General features: G+C 47.9%; 1 protein-coding gene across 15 annotated transcripts in view; it reads left to right on the forward strand.

Moving 5' to 3' along the window:
* Window positions 1–25632, forward strand: part of ZNF341 (zinc finger protein 341) — a 42901-nt gene extending 17269 nt beyond the window's left edge. For 8 of the 15 annotated variants that reach the window (XM_073792872.1, XM_073792874.1, XM_073792879.1 and 5 more), the window contains 11 exons: window positions 618–710; window positions 1658–1853; window positions 3443–3533; window positions 5168–5361; window positions 6095–6285; window positions 10871–11079; window positions 17556–17652; window positions 19264–19396; window positions 22178–22289; window positions 22544–22614; window positions 24400–25632. In XM_073792872.1, coding sequence (XP_073648973.1) covers window positions 618–710; window positions 1658–1853; window positions 3443–3533; window positions 5168–5361; window positions 6095–6285; window positions 10871–11079; window positions 17556–17652; window positions 19264–19396; window positions 22178–22289; window positions 22544–22614; window positions 24400–24929 — 1917 coding nt within the window. In that variant the 3' untranslated portion in view covers window positions 24930–25632. Of the gene's footprint in view, window positions 1–617; window positions 711–1657; window positions 1854–3442; window positions 3534–5167; window positions 5362–6094; window positions 6286–10870; window positions 11080–17555; window positions 18274–19263; window positions 19397–21011; window positions 21091–22177; window positions 22290–22543; window positions 22615–24399 lie in introns of those variants that run through there. The other 7 variants (XM_073792875.1, XM_019950771.3, XM_073792880.1 and 4 more) reach the window with 6 other exon arrangements.
* The last annotated feature ends 1384 nt before the right edge of the window (window positions 25633–27016 follow it).

Genomic DNA, 27016 nt, shown 5'->3' on the forward strand with positions numbered 1-27016 from the left:
AGTTTCCTTTCCTCTAGAATGGGAACTCCCCTTGCAGAGCTGCTAGGATAATGAGAACTAACCCAGTGGCAGTCATGTAATTGCTCAGTAATGACTTGAACGATGAGTGAATTCATTCACTGACAAATATTTATTGAGTTGCATATTGGTCAGGAAAATTGAAACCACTCTAGGTATTTCTGGCAAAGGGATTTAATACAGGAAATTGGGTGCTTACAAAGCTGATGAAGGGCTGGAGGAGCAAAAGTCAGGGTTGTTGAGCACCACTCATTTTCAGGGTCGCTGGTGTTCCTTGGCCCTTAGAACCAGGACACTGCTGCTGTACCCAGAGGTGAGGAAACTGTAGGATTCTGTTGCTGAGGTTCCAGCTGCGCTGCTGCCCTTGGGGCTAGTGGTCAGGAGGGGAATGTAGGATTCAGCCAGCCACTCCAAAACTCATGACTGCAAACCCACCTATCTCCCAGCACAGCTGCCGGAGGAGAATGGTTTCTACCTCCCTTCTGCCTTCCAAATCTCATGCAGATGCTTCTCATGGGCAGAACTTAATCTGTGTTCAGAACTGTGCTGGCAAGGATGCTTGGGAATGTGGTTCCCAGCTTCCCACCTTTACATTTCAGGAGAGAGCATGGGCAGGTGTAGGAATGGTTCCAAGGCCCGACAGACAAGACCCGGCAGAAGCACCTACTGGTGCCATGTTAGATGCCCAGTACGTACGTAAATGAATTCATTCATTCAACAAATATTTATTGAGTCCCCACCCTGTGCCAAGCATTTCTCTAGGCCTGGGAATAGAGGAAGAAACAAAAGCAAAGCAAAAGTCCCTGCTTTCACGAAACTAGGCAGACAATAGACAAGATAAGTAAGTAAAATGTACAATTTATTAGATAATGATATGTCTAAGGAGAAGAATAAAGCAGAGAAGGATAGGAAATGGAATTTTGGATAGGCTAGCCCAGGAAGACCAATGAATGCTGAATAGATGAGTGAGTAAATGAATTCTTCACACCCCAGTGTCATGATGTAAGCTTAGTGGTCACTGAGTTTGGGTGGCTCAGAATTCATTTGGTAATTTTCTTGTGGCTTCAGTGTCAATTCTTGGCCGAGGGATGTGTGCTGGTGTGGCATCAGGTGGAGTCGGTTAAGAAGTGGAGTTGCTGGTGAGGGCATAGACCCTTCTGACTTCCTAGTTCTCCTGTGCAAGCAAACTACTACTACTAATAATAATGGCAATCACAACAGCTAATGTTGATTGGGTGCTTACTATATGCCAGGCACTGTTTTAAGCTGTTTACTTGTTAACTCATTTAATCCTCAAAACCCCGTGAGAGGGGTGCTATGATTAGCCCCATTTTACAGATGTGGAAGCTGAGACAGAAGTTTAAAAGACTTGCCCAAGGTCAGTTAAATGTTAAGTGGCAGAGTCAGGATTTGAACCCAGGCAGCCTGGTTCCAAAGCTCCTTGTAGCCTGCTGGCATCATGAAGTTCTAAGGGGTCTTGGGAGTGACTGGGGTGACTGAGCAAGGTGGAAGATTTAGGATGGTGATGTAGATTGGGGGTGGCTAAGATAAGCCAGGGACACAGTGAGGGTCCCACTGGCTGGGGCAGGTCTTCCCCTCCCTTCCCAGGGCACTCTCCCTGACTGTTCTGTACTTATAGGTGCCAAACCAGTGTGTGGAGGCTCCAGTATACCCCACCCCCCAGGTGTACAGCCCCGGCAAACAAGGATTCAAACCGAAAGGACCAAACCCTGCTGCCCCCATGACCAGCGCCACCAGGGGCGCAGTGGCCACCTTTGACTCCCCACCATCGCTGAAGACCCGACGGACCAAAGGTTCCAGTGGACTCCCAGAAGGTGGGCCCACAGCCTGCCATGGCATCTTTCCTCAGCGTGGGCCTATCCACAGGCTGCTTAGTTCCAGTCTTCCCTTTTGTGATAGTTAGGATTAAGTTTGGTTGCATGTAATGGAAAATCCAAAATAAGAGTGACTTCAAAATGATACAATTTTGTTGTTCTGTGCGAACTAAGTCCAGAGGCAGGCAATCTGGAGATCGTGTGCCTATATAATTACCATGTACCCACATTTCTTCTATCTTTCTGCTCTGCCATCCCTAGAACAGGGTTTTGTTCTCAGGGTGCCTCATCATGTAAAATGGCTGCTGGAGATCCAGTCATCAATTTCATATTCCAGGAAGTAAGAAGGATAAAAGAGGCATCTCCCACTCCCAGACGTTCTGCATGATGCTTTTGCTTACATCTCATTGGTCAACACTTAGTCACTTGACCATATCTAGTTGCAAAGGAAGCTGGGAAATGTCTCTTTTGCTAGGAACATTGATGTTCCCATTATGTAGGGGATTTATGAAGAAAGAAGAAGGGGTGAGTGGTTAATAGGCAGACAAGCAGTGATGTCTGCCACCCCTTTGGAGATGGTAAGCATGGGGTTAGGGGCAATGTCAAAAAGTGGTGGTAGTGGGGAAAGGCAGAGGAATTCAGAATTTTTCAGGGGGTTTCAATCAACCTTCCTTCCTTTCACAAACGTGTTGAGCATCTGTGTGCTAGGCTTGGTGTCAAAAACTGGAAATCTAGGGACTTGCCTGGTGGTCCCGTGGCTAAGACTCCACACTCCCAATGCAGGGGGACTGGGTTCCACCCCTGCTCAGGGAACTAGATCCCACATGTCACAACTACGAGTTCGCATTCTGCACCTAAAGATCCCAAATGCCACAAAGAAGATCCCGCATGCCACACCTAAGACCTGGTGCAGCCAAGTAAATAAATAAATATTAAAACAAACAAACTGGAAATCTAGCATCTTGGGTCATGATTTCCTTACCCTTAATTATTCACAGTTTAATGGGAGAGACAGGGAATAAATAAATATTTATGGGTCACCCTAGGAAGGAGATTAACAGAGTACTATGAGAGTACTGGGGAGAGGCTGGAAAATGATGCTGCCTATATGTCTGGGATGAGAAGGAAACAGTCTTATGACTATCTGAGGGACAAGCATTTTAGGGAAGGGGGAACAGCAGGTGCAAAGGCCCTGAGGTGGGACCATGTTTAAAGTCTTTCAAGGTTAGCAAGGAGTCCGCTGCAGCTGGATGGTAAGAATGATGAGGTTGGAAGGAAGTAGAGGATGCAGAGCCCCATAGGCCACAGCAGAGAGGTTGAATTTTATCCTAGGGCAGAAGGGAGCCTTTGAGGGGTTTGCGCTACTCTCCCAGCCAGAGCGTGTCCTGGGCTTTTCTCCCCCAGGCACTGTGAGAGACTCACCTGTGCTTCTTCCCCTGCCTGTCCATGGGTGTAGACCTCCCAGGGTCTGAGCTGTCTGGCCCCAAGTCCAGGGGGTAGAGTGGCTGGAAGCTGCCCTTGGCACCTTCAGTTCTGTCCTCAGGCTCACCATCCCCTTCTTCCCTCTTTGTCTTTTTTTTTTTTGTCAGCTGCAGGGAAGCCAAAGGCTCAGAAACTCAAGTGCTCGTATTGTGACAAGTCATTCACCAAAAACTTCGACCTGCAGCAGCACATCCGAAGGTACCCAGGCACGGTGTGGCAGGCGTTTCCTGGGGGGAGATAGGCTGAGGGATTCACATGGAAGCGATGCTCCTTTCTCAGCCCCTTGGTCTGGGTGGTGACCAAGACCCCATCTGGTCTGTCATGGTTCTCAGACCTTCAGTCCAGCTCAGGATGATTTTTCCCTTTTCTTTCTCAGGAGCAGTGGGAAGGATCTGTGGGGCCTTCCTGCTGTGATGGGGAAGGTCCAAGTGGGCTGAGGTGGGGGAGGAATTTACTTGAATGGACAGGGGCTTTGTGGGTGGGAGGCGTGCCTCAGTCTCACTTCTGCAGAAAGGGCTGACCTCGAGGACAGCCATGCTGTGTGAATATGCCTCTACAAGCTCTCTGCTCACTAACCTTGACACCCCTTGTCCCAAGAACCTGCAAGGAGCCCCTCTGGGCCTCAGGTCTTCCATTGTGAAGTGGAGGGGTGGACTTGTTCAGTGTTTCCCACAGAGTGGCACATTGGGACATGAGATGATTTTAGGTGGTTTATGGATATTGGTGTTGAAAAGACTTGAAAGACATAGTGAGAAAATTATTTTTTCAATTTCTTTCAGGCAAAGGAGAAAGCCTCAGTTTGGTGTAGTCTGTCTTTAATGCCTCTCACGTACTTGTTCATCTTTTATAACAGAGAGAGAGAGAGAGAGCCTGAGATTCCAACCACGGCATGCAGCAGCTTCTCTCTAGACCAGGGTCTACCAGCCTACTGAGATGTTTTAGATCCCATCATGCTTTTCTCTGGGGGCTGCCTGGGGCTTGGTAGAATGTTTAGCAGCATCCCTGACCTCTAGCCATTAGATGCCAGTAGCACCCCTCACTCCTCAGCTGTGACAACCAAAAATGTCTCCAAACATTGCCAAATGTCCCCGGGAGAGCAAAGTCAATCTCTCTTGAAAACCACTGGTCTACACTAGTGTGTGTCAATAGAACTTTCTACAAAGAAGGAAAGGCCCCAATAACCACTGTCCATAGGGTAGCCAGTAAGCATATGGCTACTGAGTACTTGAAATGTAGCTAGTATGACTGAGAAACTGAGTTTTTAACTTTATTTTATTTTAATAAGTTTAAATAGTGCCGTGTGGTTTGTGTCTATCTTACTGGATGGTGCACCTATAGATCTTAATAATATTGTTTTATAAATAATTGCATTTTTTTGTTACTTTGTATTTATAAGTGGTTTTCCATATATAATAACAACAGGAAACTTCATTTTAAATTATTAAGTTTTTAAAAAGTACATTGATTTGAAGGAAAATGTTAAATAATGGTACAAGTGCTGTGCTGTGACAGCTAGGATGTCTTCTCCTTCAAAAACCAGAAATCCCTATTTAAACAATTAGGAAATGTTTTATCTCACAATGTGAGATGGCCACAGAGAAGGTCAGCTCCAGGGCTGGTTGATTCAGCAGCTCAGTAATGTCACCAAGAGCCCAGGGTCTGTCTGTCTCTCGTCTGCCTGCCTCAGCAAGAGGACTTGTCCTCATGGTGTCAGGATGGTGGCCAGCAGCACCTGGACGCTCTGCCTGGGCCTTCCTGGTGGCTGTGAGCTCCCGGGCTGAGGCCACAGTCCCGTTCCGACACGCGGGTGCTGACAAGCCTTGTGTCTGCAGCCACACTGGTGAGAAGCCCTTCCAGTGCATTGCATGTGGCCGTGCCTTTGCCCAGAAGTCTAATGTCAAGAAACACATGCAGACCCACAAGGTGTGGCCTCCAGGACGCAGCGGTGGCACCGTTTCTCGCAACTCTGTGACGGTACAGGTCATGGCCCTGAACCCCAGCAGGCAGGAGGATGAGGATAGCACAGGTGGGTAGAAGTGGCCATTGGGCTGTGTCTGGCTGGAGCCTCCCTATGCAGCCCTGGGGGTGGGCAGCGCCAGCCACAGGCAGCTAATGTGCAAGCAACATATGCCCACTTTTACGTGACCTGCCAGTTGGAACTACCCTACTGTGTTGTTTAGCCATTCTGTGTGTGCCCTCTGAGTTCTTGTGAGCTCTAGAGAAGAAACCATTTCTTTCAAAACTCCTACAGTGCCTGGCACCAGAGGGGCTACCATTGAGCAAACATTTGGAGGGAGGCCTACTGTGTGCCAGGCCACTGGGCCTACGGACATGAGGTCAGAGGCCCCCGTCCTCAGGGAGAGTGAGGGAAGGACAACTAAACAAATGCTTGTAATTGGAACAAGGAGCTGGGAGGCATTGTGAGTACAGCTGGGGGTGGCAGTCAGTGTTGTTAACAACCACGGAGAGGTCTAGAGTGTCCAAGGGGAAGGCCTGCGAGGGGAGACTTGAGGCATAGCTCTTCTGGAATGTAAGTATTCAGTACGTTGGCCCCTGGAATGGCTGTGTCTGTGTGCACTAGCTGCGTGTGAGTGCAGGGCCTCGGGTACAGCATCCAACCCCGAGCTCGTGGTAGGTGGCGGGGTGAATGCAGGGGAGCCCGCAGGAGGTGCCCTGGGAGTCCTTCCCGAGGGGCGTGGCTCTGTCCTGCCTCTCCCTCTGCCTTTCTCAGTGACTTCCCTCCCTGGCTTTCTCCGTAGGGTTGGGCCAGACCCTGTCGAGTGCCCCGCAGCCCCAGGCCTTGCCCACAGCAGGCGAGGAGGAGGGGGACAAGCTGGAGGCCAAGCAGGTGGTCCTCATCGATAGCTCCTACCTGTGCCAGTTCTGCCCCAGCAAGTTCAGTACCTACTTCCAGCTCAAGTCCCACATGACCCAGCATAAGAATGAGCAGGTAAGTGGGTGGCGGGGAGCAGGGGTCGGGGTGGGCGGGCAACACCGACTCTAGTCGTGAGCCTTGACTGGTGCTGCCTAGAAAGGGACAGGAGTGGGCCTCGGCTGCTCTGAGCTGCCATGTGACCATGATGGACCAAGCTTCCTCGTCCGTTCTGCCTGGGTGGGGCCAGCTTACTGGGCGGTTATGGTGCTTGCCCAGGGGAGGAAGCCCACCTCTCAAGGGTCGTATAATGAAGGGACCAGACACAGGAAGCATCCTTACTCCTCTGAGAAGATCTAGGGTCTAAAAACCTACCTATGGGGATTTAAGACTACAGCCTTTTTTTTTTTCCATTGAGGCATAATTCATACACCATAAAATTCACCCTTTTAAAGTGTACACTTTAATAGTTTTTAATCTATTCATAATGTTACGCAGCCATCACCACACTAATTCTAGAACATTTTTATCACCCTGGAAACTTTATACCTGCTAGTAGTCACACCCCCCTACTCCCAGCCCCAGGCAACCACTGATCCGTTTTCTGACTCTATGGATTTACCTGTTCTGGACATTTAATAATGGAATCATATAGTACGTGGTCTTTTGAGATAGTGTTTTCGTTTGTGTTGTAACATGTATCAGTACTTCATTCCTTTTTATTGCCGAATAATATTCTGTTGTATGGATATAGCGCATTTTGAATATCCTTTTATCAGTTGATAGACATTTAGGTTGTTTCTACTTTTTGGCTTTTATGACTAATACTTTTGTGGACATTTGTGTACAAGTTTTTGTATGAACATATGTTTTCAATTCTCTTGGGTATAAACCTAGGAGTGGAATTGCTGGGTTATATGGTAACTCTATTCCAGTCTTTATTTTTTTTAAATAATCTTTATTAGTTATTTTTCTCCTTATAAAAGTATCATATACCCAATGTAAGATTAGAAAATTCAGAAAAGTCTGAAGAATGTTTAGGTTAATATTTACTATTTATTATATGCTGGGTATTCTGCTAAGTGCCTTACATTCAATACTTTATTTACTTCTCATAACAACCTTAGAGATAGGCATTTTCAGTATATCCAGGTGAAGAAACTGAAGCACAGAGAGGTGAAGTGACCCATCCTAAGTCACACTGCCAGTAAGTGACGGAGTCAGGCTTTAAAGCCAGGTTGATTTGACTCCAAACCCCATGTCATTAACCACCTTGCAATGTGTCCTCCCATGAATGCAGCCCAAAATGCAGTATGTTTTGTAGATTTTCTTTTTTTTTTAAATTATAATTGGGATCTGTACACATATATAATTTTGAAGTATGCTTTTTTTCTGAGATAGCTTTTTAAAAGACTTTTTAAAGAATTGTAGGTTCTCAGGAAGTTGCAAAGATGGTATAGAGAGGTCCCTCATACCCTTCAGTCAGTTCCCCTCAATGGTTACTTCTTACATAACCAGAGCACAGTATCACACAAATAGGAAACTGACTTTGATATAAAGTGTATGTATAGTTCTATGTCATTTTATCACCTGTGTAGATTTGAGTAGTCACCACTGCAATCACGATACAGAAGGATTCCATCACCACAGAGACTCCCTTGTGCTGGGTTTTTGTAGTCACACCCACGCTCCTCATCAACATCCCTGGCCTCTGGAAACCACTAAAATTAATCTGTTCTCTGTCCTTATAAGTTCGGCATTTTGAGAATGTTGTATATGTGGAATCGTCAAGTATGTGGCCTTCTGAGACTGACTTTTTTCACTCGGTGTAAATTTTCTTGTGCTTTTTGTTTTTGAATCTAATTTTATATTCTGAGCATTTACTCGTGTCACTATTTTTAAAAAATATTTATTTATTTAATTAATTTTTGGCTGTGTCAGGTCTTAGTGGCGGCGCGTGGCTTCTCTCTAGTGGGCTTTTCTCTGTGGTGTGCGGGTTTTCTCTCTCTAGTTGTGGCGCTTGGGCTCCAGAGTGCGTGGGCTCTGTAGTTGCAGCACACAGGCTCTCTAGCTGTGGCTTGCATGCTCAGTAGTTGTAGTGCGCGGGCTTAGTTGCCCCGCCACGTGTGGGATGTTAGTTCCCTGACCAGGGATCAAACCTGTGTCCCCTGCATTGGAAGGCAGATTCTTAACCACTGGACCACCAGGGAAATCTCCATGTCACTATTTAAAAAAACAAAACAAAACATAATTTTTAACAGCTACATTTTTTTTTTTTTTGGCCATGCCATGTGGCACGAGGGATCTTAGTTCCCTGACCAAGGATCGAACCTGTACCCGCTGCAGTGGAAGCAGTGGAGTCCCAACCACTGGACCACCAGGGAATTCCCAATGGCTACATTTTTTAAAATTCCCTATTGTTGAACATTTAGGTTACTTCCTGAGTTTTGCTATTATAAACAAAACTGTTGTGAACATTGTTGTAATCAAATCTTTGTCCACATCTCTGACTTCTTCCTTATGATAGATTCTTTTTTTTTTTTTTCTTTTGGCTGCGTTGGGTCTTCGCTGCTGATCATGGGCTTTCTCTAGTTGCAGCGAGCAGGGGTTACTCTTCGTTGCGGTGCGTGGGCTTCTCACTGCGGTGGCTTCTCTTGTTGCGGAGCATGGGCTCTAGGGAGCGCAGGCTTCAGTAGTTGTGGTGCGCAGGCTCAGTAGTTGTGGCGCACAGGCTTAGTTGCTCTGTGGCATGTGGGATCTTCCCAGACCAGGGATCGAACCCGTGTCCCCTGCATTGGCAGGAGGATTCTTAACCACTGCATCACCAGGGAAGTCCCCTTATGATAGATTCTTAGCAGGGAGATTGATGGAGTTAAGTTAGGATATCTTTGGGGGAAAATCACAGAAAACTTTGACTCAAACTAGCTTAAACAATTAGGAAGTTTGTTGTCTCACATAACAAGGAAACCCAAGATAGGGCAGCTCTGGGCCTGAGACAGTCAGTTGACTCAACCCAGCATCAAGGACCCTGTGTCTTTCTAGCTCTTGTCTCCACTATCTCAGGGTGTGGCCTTGTCCCCTGCTGGTGGTTTGCCTGTGGTCCTGTGATGGTAGTCACTCTTCCTAGGCAGAAGATCAAACACAGTATTATCCGTGAGCATAAAGGGGTTGTATTTTCTGTGTCTTCTTTAGGAGCAAGGAAACCTTTCCCAGAAGCCTTCTGTAGACCTCTCATTGGTCAGAGCCAGTGCATATGCTCTGTCATTTAGGAGTGCATTGTCATGCTGCAAATAATAGATAACTGGCTTACTGGTTAGGGTTTTTTTCCTCTCACATCACAAGAGGTCCATAAGTAGGTAGAATTGGGCTTATATAGCAGGGTTCTCTTGGCTTTCTGCTCTGCCATCTTTAGCATGTGGCTTTCATCCTCAAGGTAGCAGGATGGCTGCTATACCTCCAGTCATCACATCTATATTCCAGTCAGGACAAATGCAAAAAACAGAGGGGACTTCTCCTAGGAAGCTTTTGCCTTTTTGTTCTGGGAGTGATTCCTTCCCCAAAGACTACTGCCTACTTATCATTGGCAAGAAAGGGGTCACATGGCTGACACTCGATGTAAGGGAGCCAGGGGATCAAATGTTTTAACTTGATTTGGCATCTTGCCACTCTGAACAAATCAGGGTTCACTTTGTTAGGAAGAAAGGGCATGTGGAATTGTATCTGAGTGTGTCATGCAGCCCTATGAGGAGTGTGTACTACTTGTCAAAGTATAATTTTCAAAATGTTAAGAAACATCATTCTCATACAAATAACATACTGAACATGAGTCAGAATTTTACTTAACTCATTAATGAGGGAACTGGGAGGATGACAAAGCCAGTCAAAAGAGGATATGAAACACTGATATCTATACCCTTATATAACTATGTCAGTGAAAAAAAGGAATCCTGAAATAAGATTACTAAGTTAGATACAAATCTGGTTAATGTCTTCAGGGCACCGAAACCTTTGGAGTTATCTTTTCTACATGAGAAAAATCATTTACATTGGATCAGTTTTCTACAAGTTGACATTTAACTTTAGAGTCTGGGTCCTAATCAGTAGTAAACAGTCAAAACAAGTCACATCACCCAGAGGGTGAGATGACCCTCAGTGGCTTAACTGCCTTTACCTAACTGCCTGCCAGACAGCAGTTCTCAAACTGAGGTCCCTGGCCCAGCAGCTTCAGCATCACCTGGGCACTTGGTAGGAATGCACATATTCAGGCCACCCAGACCTGCTGAATCGATTCGCTGGGAGTAGCATAATCTGTTATCGTGATGCAGGCTCAAGTTGGAGAGCCACTATTCTAGCATGACATTGGAAGGACGTCATGTCATCTTTTCACATCTTTTCAAGATGTTATCATTCCAGGTTTTGGATATTTTTTCTTAAGCATACCCAGACCACACAGAGCCTGCAGGGAGGGTAATGGGGCCATTGTGACTGGCTGAGAGGAGGGAACCCTCTAATCAAAATAAGACCAAGGCTGCAGCAGCAGGGGAGCAGGGAAACAGCGGTTGGGTCTTCCACAAGCAGTGTTCGAGGTGGATGCCACAGGGCAGGGGGCGGCAGTGGAGCAGCTCTCCTGCCTTTCCTCACTGACCCTGCCTCTTCCCTCAAGGTGTACAAGTGTGTGGTCAAAAGCTGCGCGCAGACATTCCCAAAGCTCGACACTTTTCTGGAGCACATCAAGAGCCACCAGGAGGAGCTGAGCTACCGTTGCCACCTCTGTGGCAAGGACTTCCCCTCGCTGTACGACCTGGGTGTGCATCAGTACTCACACAGCCTCCTGCCCCAGCACAGCCCCAAGAAGGACAGTGCCGTCTACAAGTACGTGCCCTCCCTTTTCCCTCTCCCTGCAGGGAGCCCAGGGGTCTGGTCCTTTGGTGGTTCTGACTGCTCAGGACCAGTGGGACATCTCAAAGGGGAATCTGAGGCTCCAGGGTCCAGCCTGGCAGAGAGGGTTCTGTGTCTTGGCACTGAAGGGGGCAAGAGATGCTGACCTGCCTTATATCATTCTTCAACTTGGCAGACAGTTATCCTAAAAAAAAAAAAAGAAAAAAAATCTTAAAAAAGGGAAGCCAATGTTCTTTCCTTGTTCATAATGGAAAAAAGATTTGTTTTTTTCCTAAAGTAAAATATTATGAAAATAGTATTCTGTCTGATAGTCTATACAATTTAGGTTACAGTTGGAATGGTACCCTGATTCTTAAATGAAAAAATGAACAAGTCTGAAAGCAAAATCTGAAAGCAAAAATCATAAAAATAAGATTCATTTGTTTTATAATCTGTAAAATTTAGGTTAAAGTTGAAGCTATATGCTGATTCTTAGAATGGACAAGGAATGAATCAAATGTAGATTTCATTGGGGGTAGTTTTCTGACAACCCTTTACATTGTTGTAGTTTTCTGTTTCAGTCATAAAGAAGGTCCCTTTGGCAGAAATGATGAAGGGCTCCCTCCGTTTTGCCTCATGCTTTTAGTCCTTAGATCTTCAGATCATCCTCTTTGGAGCCATTGATCCTGTGATCATCCTTGTAGAGTTTCTCTTCCTCCATTGCTTTCTGGTCCCTCTTCTAGACTCTCATATGCCGATGGTGTCATCCAGCATCACTTTCATGACTTGGTGGAACCCCTCATTTTTGCTCTGCATTCATTTCGCCGCGCATTTCCCTTATGTCTCTTGGGAGCCGCTGCCTCACAAAACCCAGCACATAGTGCGTGGGATAGTGAAAAAAAAATCGGAGTGTTTGTCTAGGGACTTCTTCTAGTCCACTAGTGAATATTTTCATGTTAGAATGGCTTTTGCTTCTCTGTACAAACTTGTATCTGCACAGACTTAGCTGATGACCTCTGTTAATGGGGCCCCCCTCTAACTCCTGGGTGAGGCTTCTGGGGTTCAAAAATAAGTAAATACAGACCTTGAGTTTAGAATGCATGGGCTGCTTAGGGAGACAGGAGTGTATATATTCTTAGGATATACTGTGATAAAATGCTATCATAGACATATTACGCAAAGTGGGAGGTAGGGCAGCAAAGGTGTCCCAGGAACAATGATATCTGAACTGGGTTTTGAAGGATGGGTAGGAGTTTGCCAGGTAGACAGTGGGTAGTGGGAAGTGCATTCCTAGCAGGAGGAACAGCAGGTGTAGCGATATAAAATAAAATAGCATGTGGTTTAGAATGACTGTTCTGTAGAATGGAAGGGGGAGGAGATGTTTAGATGGGGCCTGGGAGAGAAAGTGGGGCCAGGGCATGAGGACCTTTTAGAAGTCACAAGAGCTTTGAGAAGTTGGCAGGGGGACTGGGGCTTGAGAAATGGGATGTAGGGCAACTGACCCTGAGGGAGATTAGGAAATGGGGCCAAAGAGGCAGGAAAACCAGGTGAAGCTCTGACCAGCTAAGGGGTAGAGATTTCTGGATAATGATGAGTAATTCTCATTTGTTCCCAGAGGGCATTTTCTTTTGCTTTTGCCATTCCAATCTGTGGATATTCTGTAAGTCCCTGTAGCTGTGTGTCTCTCTAGAGTGAGATGCCAAGTAAAAGGAAGGGAGCAACTACTAGGTGCCTTGGCCTGACTTAGGGACATTGATCCCCGCAATCCTGGGAGGTAGGTTGTATCAGTCAGCTGAGGTGGCTATAACAAAATATTATAGACACATGAGAGAGAGAGGGCATCCTTTCTGTCTGGTCTTTTCTTATAAGGGCACTAACCTTACCTGGAGGATCCCACACTCATGATCTCATCTAAACCTAATCACTACCCAAAGGCTCCATCTGCAAATACCATTACATTGAGGGTCAGGACTTCAACATGCAGATTTTGGAGGGACACCGTTCAGTCCATAGCTGTGGTGTTCTCCCCATTTTGAAGATGAGGACATTGAGGCTCAGAGAGGAGAAGTGACCTGCCCACCAGAGTAACAACATCAGTACAGAGCTGGGATTCAAACTCTTGTCTTGGACTGTGGAAGCCTCATAGCTCTGGTTTTGGAGTTCACAGGCTGAGAATTGAGCCCCATGATGGCCCTGTGCCTGCAGTAGATCACTTCTCCCAGGTTCTCTTGCCAAGCTTAGAGTGTCAGAGGCCCTTTGTAGCCATTGGAGCTTCTGGCCCCAAAGTAAGGTGCGGGGAGGCAGGACACCACCTGGATGGCCCAAGGGTGGAATGCTGTAGTGGGTAATGATAAGAGCTCTGGAGCCACCTCCCTGTGCTCAAATCTGAGCTCAGCTGCAAACCTGATGGATGACCTCAACAAGATATTCAGCCACTCTGAACTTCAGTCTCCTCACATGTGAAATGGCGATACGATAGTGCCTACCCTATTGGTTTATTTACAAGGATCAAGTAAGATGAGTACGAAGCAGTTAGACATGGTGCCTGGAACATAATAGGTACTCAATAAATATTATTGCTGCAATGTTTATTAATTATATAATTTAAATCTAGGTTTGGTTGCTTGTAACAGGGACCCAAAATAACAGTGGCTTTAACAAGGTGAGAGTTTATTTCTCTCTCATGGTGGCATTTAAGTGGGTGTGGTGGTTTCATTCCATTTTCACGCGGGCAGGTCCTGTCAGTCCGGCTGCTCTGCCTGCTTTGGGCCACATTGCCTTGGCCTGCCTGTGGAGCCTCCCCAACTCCCTCAAGTGAATTTCATACATGTCACTATATATATGCTGTATGTTTACTTTTTCCTTTTAAAAATAAGATGTATTTTTTTTTTCTAGTTACAAAAGTCATCCATGTTCAATGCACAGAAATGGATTTTTAGAAAAACCCACAAGAAGACAAAAAACAAAACCCTGTTAACCTCTTGGTACATGTCCTTTGGTATATATCTGTAATAAGCATATTTATAGCTATAAATATCACAGGCTATATTTGAGTTAGGTTATCCCAAACACAGTTATTGAATCGGGTGAAAATTCATCACACCATCTTCCTGTTGCACAACTTCCGACAAACAGTCTAAAATTTAATAGGATCATTCCGTGTACTTGGCGTTACCACTTAAAACTGTAATGTTTATATCTTTGCACCTCAGCACAAACAGACCTGCCTCAGTTTTTTAAACAGCTACTTAGTATTCCATTGTATGTGGATGGGCTGTAATTTATTTAACTCATTCCTTATTGCAGGTTAATTGGGTTATTTCCAGTTTGTCATTATTATAAACAACACTACAGGAACAACTTTGGACATATATCTTTGCTCATTTGTAAATAAGTTCCTAGAAGTGATTTTGCAGGTCAAAGATCACAGAGGGGTTTAAAAAAGATTAATTACCTACTTGAAAAAAATAATTGCTATGTGCCTACAATGCAATATTTAAAAACTACAGGATGGCATAGAGTGAAAAGGAATTCCCTATCCACCCTGACCCGCTCCCTCATCCCGTAGGCAATCTGTTTCAGGAAGTGTTCTTTTTAAACTTATTTTGACATAATTTTAGACTTCTAGAAAAGTTAAAGGAATAGTACAGAGAATTCCCACATACACCCTTCATCCAGATTTCCCCGATATTACAATCCTTACACACTTACTTTATCACATTCTGAGCTTTTTGGGAATAATTTGCAGACATGATGCTCCTTTACCCTTTCTCTTTAGTGTGTATTTTCTAAAAATGAGGATAACCTCTTACATAAGCACAGTGTATTTATCAAGATCAGGAAGTTAAATCAATACAGTTCTGTTACCTAATGTACCCTATTCAAAAATTTCTAATTGTTCCAATAACATCCTTTACAGACAAAGAAAAAAACATGTTTTTTCTGGCTCAGGATCCAATCCAGGATCCCAGATTGTATTTGGTTGTTGTGTCTCTTTAGTCCCCTTTAAGCTGGAACAGTTCTCATTCTGTCTTTGTCTTTCATGACCTTAATATTTTGGAAGAGTATAAGCCAGTAATTTTGTAAAATGCCCTCAGTTTGGGTTTGTCTGATTTGACCTCAGGGTGGAGCCAGGATTGGCACTTTTGGCAGGAGTATCACAAAGCGACGCTGTGTCTTTCTCAGCGTGCTGTATCAGGAGACACATGACTCTGGTTTGGCCTGGTGCTGGGGATGTTACTTTGGGTGACATAGTTAGGGTGGCGTTTCTGGCAGGGAGTTTTCATTTAATGGTGCTGCGAAACTGCATCCTTGCTGCCGGAGCCTGTGCGATTCCTGTCTTCTTCCTCCCACTAGCTCACCAGGTCTCTGCCCTCCTCGTAGCTCTGCTCTCACCTCTCCTGCTCCTTCTTTCTTGCCATCTGGAGGCATTTAGCTTGTGGTTTTCAGGGTGTGGCCTGAAGGGGCGTCCCCGGGGCCCACCACAGGTGCAGCCTGACTGCGGGTTTCCCATGTGCCCTGGTGTACAGATGGCAGGGTCCATGGTTCTGTTTTTAACATGAATTGCCCACCTGCCTCTGGCATTCCTCAGTGGTACTGTATTGTAAACGGGCCCATTTGCTGGTGAATGTTCTGTGGTGGGGGGACGGTGGGACCTTTTCCTTAGAGCGGCTTGAGGCCTGAAACTGCTCTTTTGTGGACATGTTAGCGAGTGATGTTTAGAGTAAAGACCATGTCTATGTGCTTTGCAGTTTATGAGCTGTTTGGCACCAGTGTGTCCTTTGACTCTTGTTATGATCTTAAGAAAAACTGAGAGGCAGGTCCACTTGGAATTCCTACCTCATTTTATGGATAAGGAAACTGAGGGTCAGAGATGGGAAGGAGCCAGACCTGGATCCTTGTCTGTCTGACTTTTTTTTTTTTTTTAAATTTTTATTGGAGTATAGTTGATTTACAATGTTGTGTTAGTTTCAGGTGTACAGCAAAGTGAATCAGTTATACATCTATCCACTCCTTTTTAGATTCTTTTCCCATATAGGCCATTACAGAGTACTGAGTAGAGTTCCTTGTGCTCTACAGTGGGTCCTTGTCTGACTGTTTCATGTAAGAGATTGTCCCTGGTGCTCAGAGCAGGTTATGAAAAAGCCAAACAAGACAGATGTGGTCCTGGCCTCCAGAGCCCACTTGCTGGTGGAGGAGACAGAGAAGTAAGCAAATAAATGATTCCAGATAATAATTGCTAAGAAGAAAATACAACTGGAGAGCATAGTAGGAAGTGGCTGGGGGTGGGCTCTGGGGGGCACCTTGAGACGGGGTGGTCGGGGAGGGACTCTCTGAGGAGGTGCCATTTGAGCTGAGATGTGAAGGCTGAGCAGGTGCTGCCAAGGGGAGGACTGGGGGGAAGAGTGTTCCAGGTCATAAGAACAGCAAGTACAAAGAACCTGAGGTGGGGTCGAGTTTGGTGTGCTCTGGGTGCATTCAGGAGACCGGGGGGCCTGGAACAGAGGGTGTGAGATGGGCAATGGGGAAAGGTGAGAGCTGGGAGTGAGTCAGGCCAGTAGGGCCTTGTAAGCCAAGGTAGGGATTTTTAAGCAAGGGTGTGACATAGTCTGATTTTGATTTTTTTTTTTAATAAAATAAGTAAATTTATTTAAAAAAAAGGTTTTGTCGTAAACACATAATTTTATTTTTTTATTTTTATTAACATCTTTATTGGAGTATAATTGCTTTACAATGGTGTGCTAGTTTCTGCTTTATAACAAAGTGAATCAGTTATACATATACATATGTTGCTATATCTCTTCCCTCTTGCGTCTGCCTCCCTCCCACCCTCCCTATCCCACCCCTCTAGGTGGTCACAAAGCACCAGGCTGATCTCCCTGTGCTATGCGGCTGCTTCCCACTAGCTATCTACCTTACGTTTGGTAGTGTATATATGTCCATGCCACTCTCACTTTGTGGCACATATATACAATGGACTATTACTCAGCCATAAAAAGAAACAATATTGCGTTATTTGTAGTGAGGTGGATGGACCTAGAATCTGTCATACAGAGTGAAGTAAGTCAGAAAGAGAAAAACAAATACTGTATGCTAACACATATATATGGACTCTAAGAAAGAAAAAAAAAGGTCATGAAGAACCTAGGGGCAAGATGTGAATAAAGACACAGACCTACTAGAGAATGGACTTGAGGATATGGAGAGGGGGAAGGGTAAACTGTGATTTTGATTTTTAAAGGCTCCTGCTGGCTCCCCTGTGGAGAATGAATTAGGGCAGGGAGGCGGCTACTGCACACGTTCGAGCAAGATGGTTTGGTTTAGGATGGAGGTGGTGGCAAGCTCGAGAATGAATCAGATGTGGGATTTTGCCTCCTGGTGTTGGGGGCAGGGAGTGGCCGGTTCCCACGCCTGCTGGGGCATCCATCCCCAAACACAGCTCTCTCACTTCTCTGCTCCTCCCCATGTAGGTGTGTCAAATGCGTCAACAAGTACTCCACCCCGGAGGCACTGGAGCACCACCTGCAGACCGCCACTCACAACTTCCCCTGCCCGCACTGCCAAAAGGTGGGGAACCCTGCCCTTGCTGGCTGGGCGAAAATAGGGGCGAGAGGTGATGGAGTGAAGACCCCACCGTCTCCTTCTCCCCTCCTGCCTCAACACACGTGCAGGCCAAGCTTGGGGTTGTCTCCGCAGACGACTTTGCCTTTGAAGAGCGAGAGCTCTGCCTGGCCCGTCTCACCCGTTGGACACCACCCGTGGCCATCCCAGTGCTACTGCTGGGCCAGGCGGGCCAGGCCGGGCTGACGTGGAGTGAGGCCTCTCCTGGGCCCAGGCCCAGCATCTGAACAGCGGCCTCCAGCTTCCTGATGTCTTATCATCCTTATTATTACTGGTTCTTCTTTTCAGTGGATCTGGAAGCCCTCACTAAAGCCTGGCCCTTCATATCATCAAATATCCAGGCAGTGTTCCATTTTCCACTTTTCCCAAAAACATAATTTTTGTAAAGTTTGTTTGAATCAGGTCGATATATTGTGATTGGTTGATACGACCAAAGTTTCTGTTAATCTACAGATTCCCCCCATCGATGCTCCTTTCTTTTTTCTTTTAATGTATTTGTTGAAGAAACTGGGCCATCGGTCCTGTGGAGTTTCCTGAAGTCTGGATTTTGCAGATTGCATCCCCCTGGTGTGTTTAACTGGTTTCTTTGTTCTACTCATTTTCTTACAACCTTATGAGGCAGATTTTCCAGGACAGACAGCCCTGGTTTCACTTCGGCCTCATTGTAGATGTTTCTAATTATATAGCCTAATTTAGGGGGTTGGAATTTGTGGTCTGAATAAAAGGTATCGTGAATTAGCAAGAACCATGTGCCAGATGCTATTCTGAGCATTTTGTCCGAACGGACTCATTTAACCCTAGGAGGTGGGCAAATTATTACTGTCTCCATTTTATAGACAGGGAAACCGAGGCACAGAAAGGTCATCCAGCTGGGAAATAATGGGGCTAGTAAGTTGATGGGTCTGTGTCCTTGACCACTTCTCTGTATCAGATGAATGAAAAAACGAACGAATGCTTTTCCTATGCCTGGGGAGGAAAGAGATTTTGGCTTCTGTGTTTTCTGGCTTTTTATTACCTTTCCATTTATTTCTTCAGTTATTTGTTCATTTTTCATTCATTCCTTTGCTTGTCAGTCATTTGATTCAGGCCCTGTGCTGAGGAATGAAAGCCCCTCTCTGCCCTCTTGGAGATCCCGTACAAGCAAAGGGCTGTGTTTCAATAAGTTAGATGCTGACTTTAAAAATATGGGTGGACATTCAAGGGCGGAATTTGCTTTGCCTGGTGTGGCATTGAGGAGTCAGGGAGGGCTTCACAGAAGCAGTGACCTGAGTTGGGTCTTAAAGGATGAGTAGGAGTTTGTCAGGCTAAGAGAAAGGCTCCCTGGGTAGAAACAACAGCCTGGGCAGAAGCTCAGGGTACGCGTGTCTTGACTGGGCTTATGGGTGAGTAGTGGGAGCCATGAGGTTCTAATGGCTGAACTTGACACTGTGGGCCTTGACCCCCAGTGGGCAGAAAGGAAGATGTTTCTGTAAGGGCTGGTAACGAGGGACCCCTTGAGCTCATAACGTGACGAGGGCTGGTGAGTCAGACCTGACGCTGACTCCTCTGTTCTGCCAGGTGTTTCCTTGTGAACGCTACCTGCGGCGTCACCTGCCCACCCATGGCAGCGGGGGCAGGTTCAAGTGCCAGGTGTGCAAGAAGTTCTTCCGCCGGGAGCACTACCTCAAACTGCATGCTCACATCCACTCAGGTGGGTACCCTGTCCCCCACCAACTCCTGCTCAGTCCCCCTTCCCCTCCCCCCAGGCACCCTCTCTGTTCCCCTTCCCATCCCCCTCTGGCCTTCCTCCCCATCTCCTTCAGCCTTCTTCTTGAGCCCCCTCCTGCCCATCCCCTCCCTCTCTTCATCCCCGCTTCCCATCCCCTTCCTGGCCCCTGCCTGCTCCCTCAAGTGAACAAGGGGTTCCCACCAACACTAGAGTGGAGATGAGCCTCGGGAGGCGGGTGGGGGGACTCTTGGCTCTGCCCCTGAGGTCATTCTGAGCCCCTGGGGGTGGGGGCGTTGTGCTCGATGCAAAATTCCCTCCCAAACCTGGATAGAACCCTCTCTCCTTAGTTCCCCAGCTGAGATACATTGACACTTTATTTTCTTTTAAGCTTTAAAATGTTTTTTATTAGTTAAAAAATTCTGTTCTGCTTTATACTGAAAACAGTCTAAAGATTGAGAAAACCTGAGGAAAAAATCCTTGATAATACAAAAGCATCTCTCCTCAGATGGACAATCCTTTTTTTTTTTTTTTTTTTTTTTTTTTACTATGGCCTATGGTAAAAAATACATTTTATATGCAACCCGGGAAACACATACTTACACACAGAATATACTGCAACAGAAGTTTCACAAAACAATATTTTCTATCTGTACAGTTTTAGTTGTTAAAATAACCACCATCAGTTTGTGACTTGGAGTTTGCAGTTTGCAGAGTGATCCTAATTCCCCTCCCCAAAGGTGACCACTGTTAGTGGTCTCATCTGGGACATTCTAGTTTCATTTTACATCTATACAAAACATGTGCTTACTTTTACACAAACAGGCACATGTTATAACTCTATTATGTGCCATTTTCTTCACTTATCAAGGTACCTTGAAGATGTTCCTAATGGCTCCTTCTTTTTCTCAGCTGCACAGTATTCTCCTGCATTTACCATCTTTGATTTAACCAGTCCCCTGTGGATGGACACTTAAATTATTTTTTCAGCTGTTAGTTTGTATACACAATGCTGTGTGGGTCTCTTGACAAGCTTTTGGGAATACATCTGTAGTGTACATTCCTAGCAGTGGAAAAAATGCTAGGTTAAAATGTATATGCAGTACCGAGTTTTAGTTTGGGATGATGAAAAAGTTCTGGGGATGGATAGTGGTGATGGTAGCACGACAGTAAGAATGTAGTTAATGCCCCTGAAGTGTACACTTAAAGATGGTTAAAATGGTAAATTTTCTGTTACATATATTTCATATTTATGATAAAAGAAGAAAACAAAACTAACTTCATTGGCAATTTTGATAGATATTACCAAATTGCTTTCTTTATGGTTTTAAAAGTAATTATTATTATTCAAAAGTAATACATACTTTTTGTAAGAATGGAAGCAGTATGGAAGTACCTAAAGTAAAATGTTAAATTCCCCCTTCAGATCTTAATTGCTACTGACAGTTTGGTGTGTACCCTCCCCTACCTTTCTCCCTGCATATTCTGTGTCGATACAAACCCATATGGCCAGGGCTTTTTTGGAGTATGGGGATTGTATTTTTTTCTAACAAAAATGAGACTGTATTAAGCTTGTCCTACACTTTTCTTTTCCCCCTAGCAATATCGCCAGGAGATCTTTCCAGATCAGGAAACACAGATCGACCTTAATCTTTTTAATGACTGCAGAACATTCCATTGTAAGGACCAGAATTTCCTCAATCATTGGGTCGGCATTTTTCAAAAGTACTTTATTTATCCCAGAGAGGAGAACAGAGAGGAAATAATGGCAGGAAGTAAAGCAACCCAGTAATAGCCCTTTTCCAAAGGGCAGTTTCTGACCCCTGACCCCTGTTAGGTGAGAGCTGCTCTCCATGCCACCCCTCAGCCCCAGCCCCACGCATGGGTTCTGCAGCAGACGATCTGGGGCAACTCAGGTGGACTCTGGGTCACACTGCTGGGCTGGAATCTTACTTCCCCCAAACACTATGTGTAGACCGGGAACCTAAGTTTTCTCGTCTAGGACTTACCTTATGGTTTGTTGCAAGGATTCAACCAGATAAGGTGTAATTCCCCCCTCCCCTTTGGTGGACCCCACTTCAGTAAATGTCACGGCCACCCAGCCCACGCCTTAGATTCTCTCACGCCGCACAGCCAGTCCGTTAGCAAGGGCTGCCGATTCTGCTTTCTGAACATCACCTGTACCTGGCCACTTCCCATTTCTTGTACCAGCCTCCTTCCTGCCTCCACCCTCACGCCCTCAATCTGTTCTCTACACCCAGCCAGCCAGAGGGAGCCTGTGAGACTCTCGAGTCAGATCCTGTCCCTCCTCTGCTCAGCCCCTCTGGTGGCTTCTCATCTGGCTCAGAGTAAACACCTTGGCCTCCCAAGCCCTCCCTTTTGGGCCTGGCTGCCTTGCCCACCTCCTCTTCTGCCTCATTCTCCCTCCCCTGCTCCAACCCGGCCACATGGGCCTCCCCATTGTTCCTCAGACACATGCAGTGCCCCACCTCTCCTCCTGCCTGGGACCCTCACTTCCACATTCCTGCATGGCTCGCTCCCTCACCACCTCAGGTGTTGCCTCGTCAGAGAGGCCCTTCCTGCCCATCCTAACTGAAACAGGCTCCTCTTCTCCTTGGCAAAGCAAAGTCCGAGGAAAGGGAGAGGCAATATTCCCCCAGGCCACCTCCCTAGAGGAGTTGCTGTCCTCTAATGGAGACCCCTGCGCCCATATTCAGACTCCCTCTCACGGCACCCTTGGTCCCCCATCTGTGTTTCCTCCTGCAGGTGAGAAGCCCTACAAGTGCTCAGTGTGTGAGTCCGCGTTCAACCGCAAGGACAAACTGAAGAGACACATGTTGATCCATGAGCCATTCAAGAAATACAAATGCCCCTTCTCGTGAGTAGAGACGGTGGGTGGGAGGGGGCAGGTTTACCCAGCTGTGGGATAGAAGGGGGTCAGGGCCGAGGGCTGCAGGCCCTCTCTCCTTTTGTCCTGCCCTGGGTCCTGCCTGGCTGCTTCACCCCCCATGCTGCTTCCCTGCCCAGCCCTTGGGGTGGATGAGCGAGTCCATCCTGCCCAGGGCTAGCAGGGGGGCCAGCAAGAGAGTCCTGTGCTTAGTGAGCTCCTCTGACCAGCGTTTTGGATCCTAGGACACACACGGGCTGCAGTAAGGAGTTCAACCGGCCAGACAAGCTGAAGGCCCATATCCTTTCCCACTCCGGTAAGTGGCTCCTGGACGTGCCAGGAGGGTCTGGTTCAGCTCAAGCCCCCTGGGCAGGAGCCCCAGAAAGAGCAGACACATCCTGTGAGGCTTATTTTCCCTGCCTGGTACCTTCCAGCCAATAGACTTTTGCTCCTGTGAGCCATGAGCCTGGCCTGTGTTTGGGTCCTCAGGGTGTACGGAGGTGAGTCAGCCACAGTCCCCCAGGCTGAGGAGGAAGCTGACTCAGGAGGAGATGACTGTATACCAGAGAGGCACCCAGTGTGACAGAGGTGGGGTCAGGTGTGGAGGGAGATCCAGTTCTGAGCGGGTCCAGGATAAGGCCAGGGAGGTTCCTTGGCCCACTCGGCAGAGCGAGGAAGCTGGGGTGTGGAGTAGGGGGTCTCCACACCACTCAGTTTCCCGGTGGCTCCGCAGAGCTTCTCCTGGGGCTGCTGCTTCCCCAGAGCAGCTTGGCTGGCTTTCCACATACCACTTGGTCTATAGAACAAGGTTTCTCAATATCGGCACTGTTGATATTTTGGGCTGGATAATTCTTTGTTGTGGGCAGCTGCCCTGTGCACTGTACGATGTTCAGCAGCATCCCTGGCCTCTACCCCATGGTTATGACAACCAAATACGTCTCCGGGGACAAGCCAAAAGATCCTTGGGGAATAAAGTCACCCCGATTAACAACCACTGGTTTATAAACAGGATCTAGTGGCTAAAGAATGTGTGAAAACTAAGAGTAGATTGAGGACTTGGAGACAGAGGGCCTGGGCTTGATTCTTGGCACTACCACTGTCCTGCTGGGTGGCCTCGGGCAAGTCACTGCCCCCTCTCTGAGCTGTCATCCCAGGGAGGCTGAGGGGGCCATGGCACAATCTGTGTGTGGGACGGAGTTGACTTCATGGTGGATATGGAGGCACTAGTGATTCATCCAGTGAGTGACTATAGCGAGAATACCATGTGTCAGGCACTGGGGGTGCCATGGGGGAATCAGGCAGAAGCCCACCCTGCCCTCCTGGGGAAGCTTAGCATTTAGTGGCAGAGATCGAAAATGAACAGCAAACAAGTAAGTATGTTACAGTAAAATATGCTGAGGGCAAAGATGGAAATAAGTAGAGTGAGCGGGCAGAGAAAGAAGAGAAGTGGGTATCAGGGCGGGCTTCCCGGAGGAGGTGACACGAAAGCTGAGTCTGAGGGAGGAGAAGAGCCGGAAATGGCTTCCAGAGTGAGGGAGCAGCAAGTGTGAAGCCTTCAGGCAGGGAAGAGACTGGCGGGTGTTTGAGACAAGGAAAGGCGGGCGGGAGGCCTGGAGCTCAGAGAACAAGAGAGGGGAGAGGAAGGGGATGTGTCTGAGAGGTGAAGGGGGTGGCCAGCTGTAGGCAGCTCTGTGGGAAATTTGGGGAATCACTGGAGGGTTTGGAGCAGGGAGTGTCATGGAGAGGTTTTACCAAGACCTCTCTAGCTGCCCTGTGGGGAATGGTCTGAGGCGGCCAGGGTGAGGCAGGCAGACCAGAGAGGAGAGAGATGATGGTGACCTGGTAAAGTTAGTCAAGGTTAGGGGCTGAGCTTGCTGTTCCAGGCAGAGGGGAAACAGCACAAGCAAAGGCCCAGAGGCAGGAGGCTGGCACAGGGTAAGTGGCTGGGAGAAGGTGGGAGATGAGAGTGGAGGGAGCAGGGCCCAGATCACACCCATGCTCGCAGGGCAAGCTGAGGAACTGGGCTTTGTTCCAAGTGCCAGGGCAGCATTGCAGGGTGAAGGGTCTGGGTGCCTCTCACTGCCTTCCCCTCGCTCCCCAGGCATGAAGCTCCACAAGTGCGCCCTGTGCAGCAAGTCCTTCAGTCGCCGTGCCCACCTCGCCGAGCACCAGCGCGCCCACACAGGCAACTACAAGTTCCGCTGTGCCGGCTGCGCCAAGGGCTTTTCCCGCCACAAGTACCTCAAGGACCACCGCTGCCGCCTCGGCCCCCAAAAGGACAAGGACCTGCAAGCCCGGCGGCCCCCCCGGAGGAGGGCAGCCCCCCGCAGCGGCAGCACTGGTGGCCGCAAGGTGGTGACCCCCCTGCCTGACCCACTGGGGCTGGAGGAGCTGAAGGACACAGGGCCTGGGCCAGTGCCCGAGGCCGCCCCAGGCAAGCCACCCTTCTCGGAGCCAGATGCCGTGCTGTCCATCGTAGTGGGTGGGACAGTGGGGGGTGAACCTGAGCTGGTGGTGCCCGGGCATGCCGAGGGCCTGGGCTCCAACCTGGCCCTGGCGGAGCTGCAGGCAGGGGCCGAGGGCCCGTGTGCCATGCTTGCTGTGCCTGTCTACATCCAGGCCTCGGAGTGATGGACCCATTGTGTTTGCTCCCGCATCCTGCCTGATGCTCACCTTTGGGTCCGGGGCCTCTAGGAGCAGACTAGAGATCCTTCCCAGTGGAAGTGAGCCATTGGTCAAAATCCTTTTGGAACATGCTCTGTAAACCCTGGCCCAAGGTCGCCTCGCTGGGCCCCCTGTCCTGCTGGGAAGCCCTGCAGCATTCTGGGATCTGAGGCAGCTGAGCCTGAATGGCCCAGGGTCTGGCTGGTCCAGGCTGGTGGTCAGGCTGCCTGAGAGAGAAGACAGGGGAGTCCCACCCACCCCTCCTCCAGGCTGCCTAGGGGCAGTCTCTAGTTAAGCTGCTCTTCAGGGACCTGATATGGTTGGAGCCCTTACCTGTTAAACCTTTTCACATGCAGTTCTCCCAGCATCCCCAGACGACTCTGATGTAGGCATATAGGAGGCACTCGAGTGTTGTGGTTAGAGTTCAGCTGTGAGCCAGATCTGGATTCAGATCCAAGCGCTGACACTTACTTGCTGTGTGACCTTGGGTAAGTCACTTCACCTCTTTGAGCCCCACATTCCTCATCTGTACAATGGGGCTTATGACAGTACTACCTCATAGGGCTGTCATTGGGATACAGTATGATGAAATGTACAAAGAGTTTGGCATAGAGTTTGGCATAGTGCCCGGCACTCAAAAAGTGCTCAATAAATGTTTTTATCAACATGGCTCAGGCCCTAGCTTTGGCAGTTTCCTTCTTAGCCCCTAGGTGGCAGCATCCCCCCCACCAAAGCTTGTGCGGGCTGAGGAGTCACTTGGCTCCTCACACAGCTACGCTGCCCCGATTGCCATAGGGAGGTTTGGTGCATCCAGAACAGTTATTTCAGAATATGTCCCATGGAAACCCCTGGAGGAAGGGGTTTATAACTCACTTTTGAAAATGCAGGGTCCTGGGCCTTGCCGTAAAACCCTTGGGAATCAGAAACTCTAACCAGAGTCAGAGGACCATTTTGAGCAGCCTTCTGGATGGCCATAGGTGCCCCCACATCCAGCATTCCCTTCCGCATCTCCAGCTAGTCCAGGGGGGAAGCAAACTAGGCTGCCTGGGAGACAAGGAGGGAGAGAAGGGGCCTTCACCTGTGCTTTCTTATTTGTCTTCACCACCACCCTGCTGGGCCACATTGCCTCAGTTACAGGAGAGGACTCTGAGGCTGAGATGGAACAGGGCAGGATGTGGGAGGACTGTCAGACTCAATTTGATCACTGAGTTTCCCTGAAGGCTGATATCCCTCAGACATCTGTGTGTGAGCCTGTGGCTGGAGCTCAGAGCAAGGTTGAGTTCCCCACATCCTCAGGAAGGGTGTGATGCAGTGGGAGGGATGAGTGAGGCAGCAGTGCACAGCTGAGGGGGTAAGGGTGGTAAGCGTACCCAGCCCTCAGAAGGGCCAGGGAAGGGACTGATGGGGACAGCAAGTCTCAGAGGGGGAGGTAACACTTGATCTAGGCCTTGACACAGAGTGTTTGATGGACAGAAGAAGGCATGCCGGGGGATTGTATCAAGATGACGAGTAGAAGGACGTGCGATCACTCCCTCTTGTGAGAGCACCGGAATCACAACTAACTGCTGAACAGTCATCGACAGGAAGACACTGGAACTCACCAAAAAATATACCCCACATCTAAAGACAAAGGAGAAGCCACGATGAGACGGTAGGAGGGACACAATCACAATAAAATCAAATCCCATAACTGCTGGGTGGATGACTCACAAACTGGAAAACACTTATACCACAGAAGTCCACCCACTGGAGTGAAGGTTCTGAGCCCCACGTCAGGCTTCCCAACCTGGGGGGTCTGGCAACGGGAGGAGGAATTCCTAGAGGATCAGACTTTGAAGGCTAGCGGGACCTGACTGCAGGACTTCGACAGGACTGGGGGAAACAGAGACTCCACTCTTGGAGGGCACACACAAAGTAGTGTGTGCATCAGGACCCAGGAGGGAAGGAGCAGTGACCCCACAGAAGACTGAACCAGACCTACCTGCTAGTGTTGAAGGGTCTCCTGCAGAGGTGGGGGGTGGTGGTGTCTCACCATGAGGACAAGGACACTGGCA

This window comes from Tursiops truncatus, chromosome 15 (assembly GCF_011762595.2).
Source record: "Tursiops truncatus isolate mTurTru1 chromosome 15, mTurTru1.mat.Y, whole genome shotgun sequence".
NCBI classification, from domain to species: domain Eukaryota; kingdom Metazoa; phylum Chordata; class Mammalia; order Artiodactyla; family Delphinidae; genus Tursiops; species Tursiops truncatus.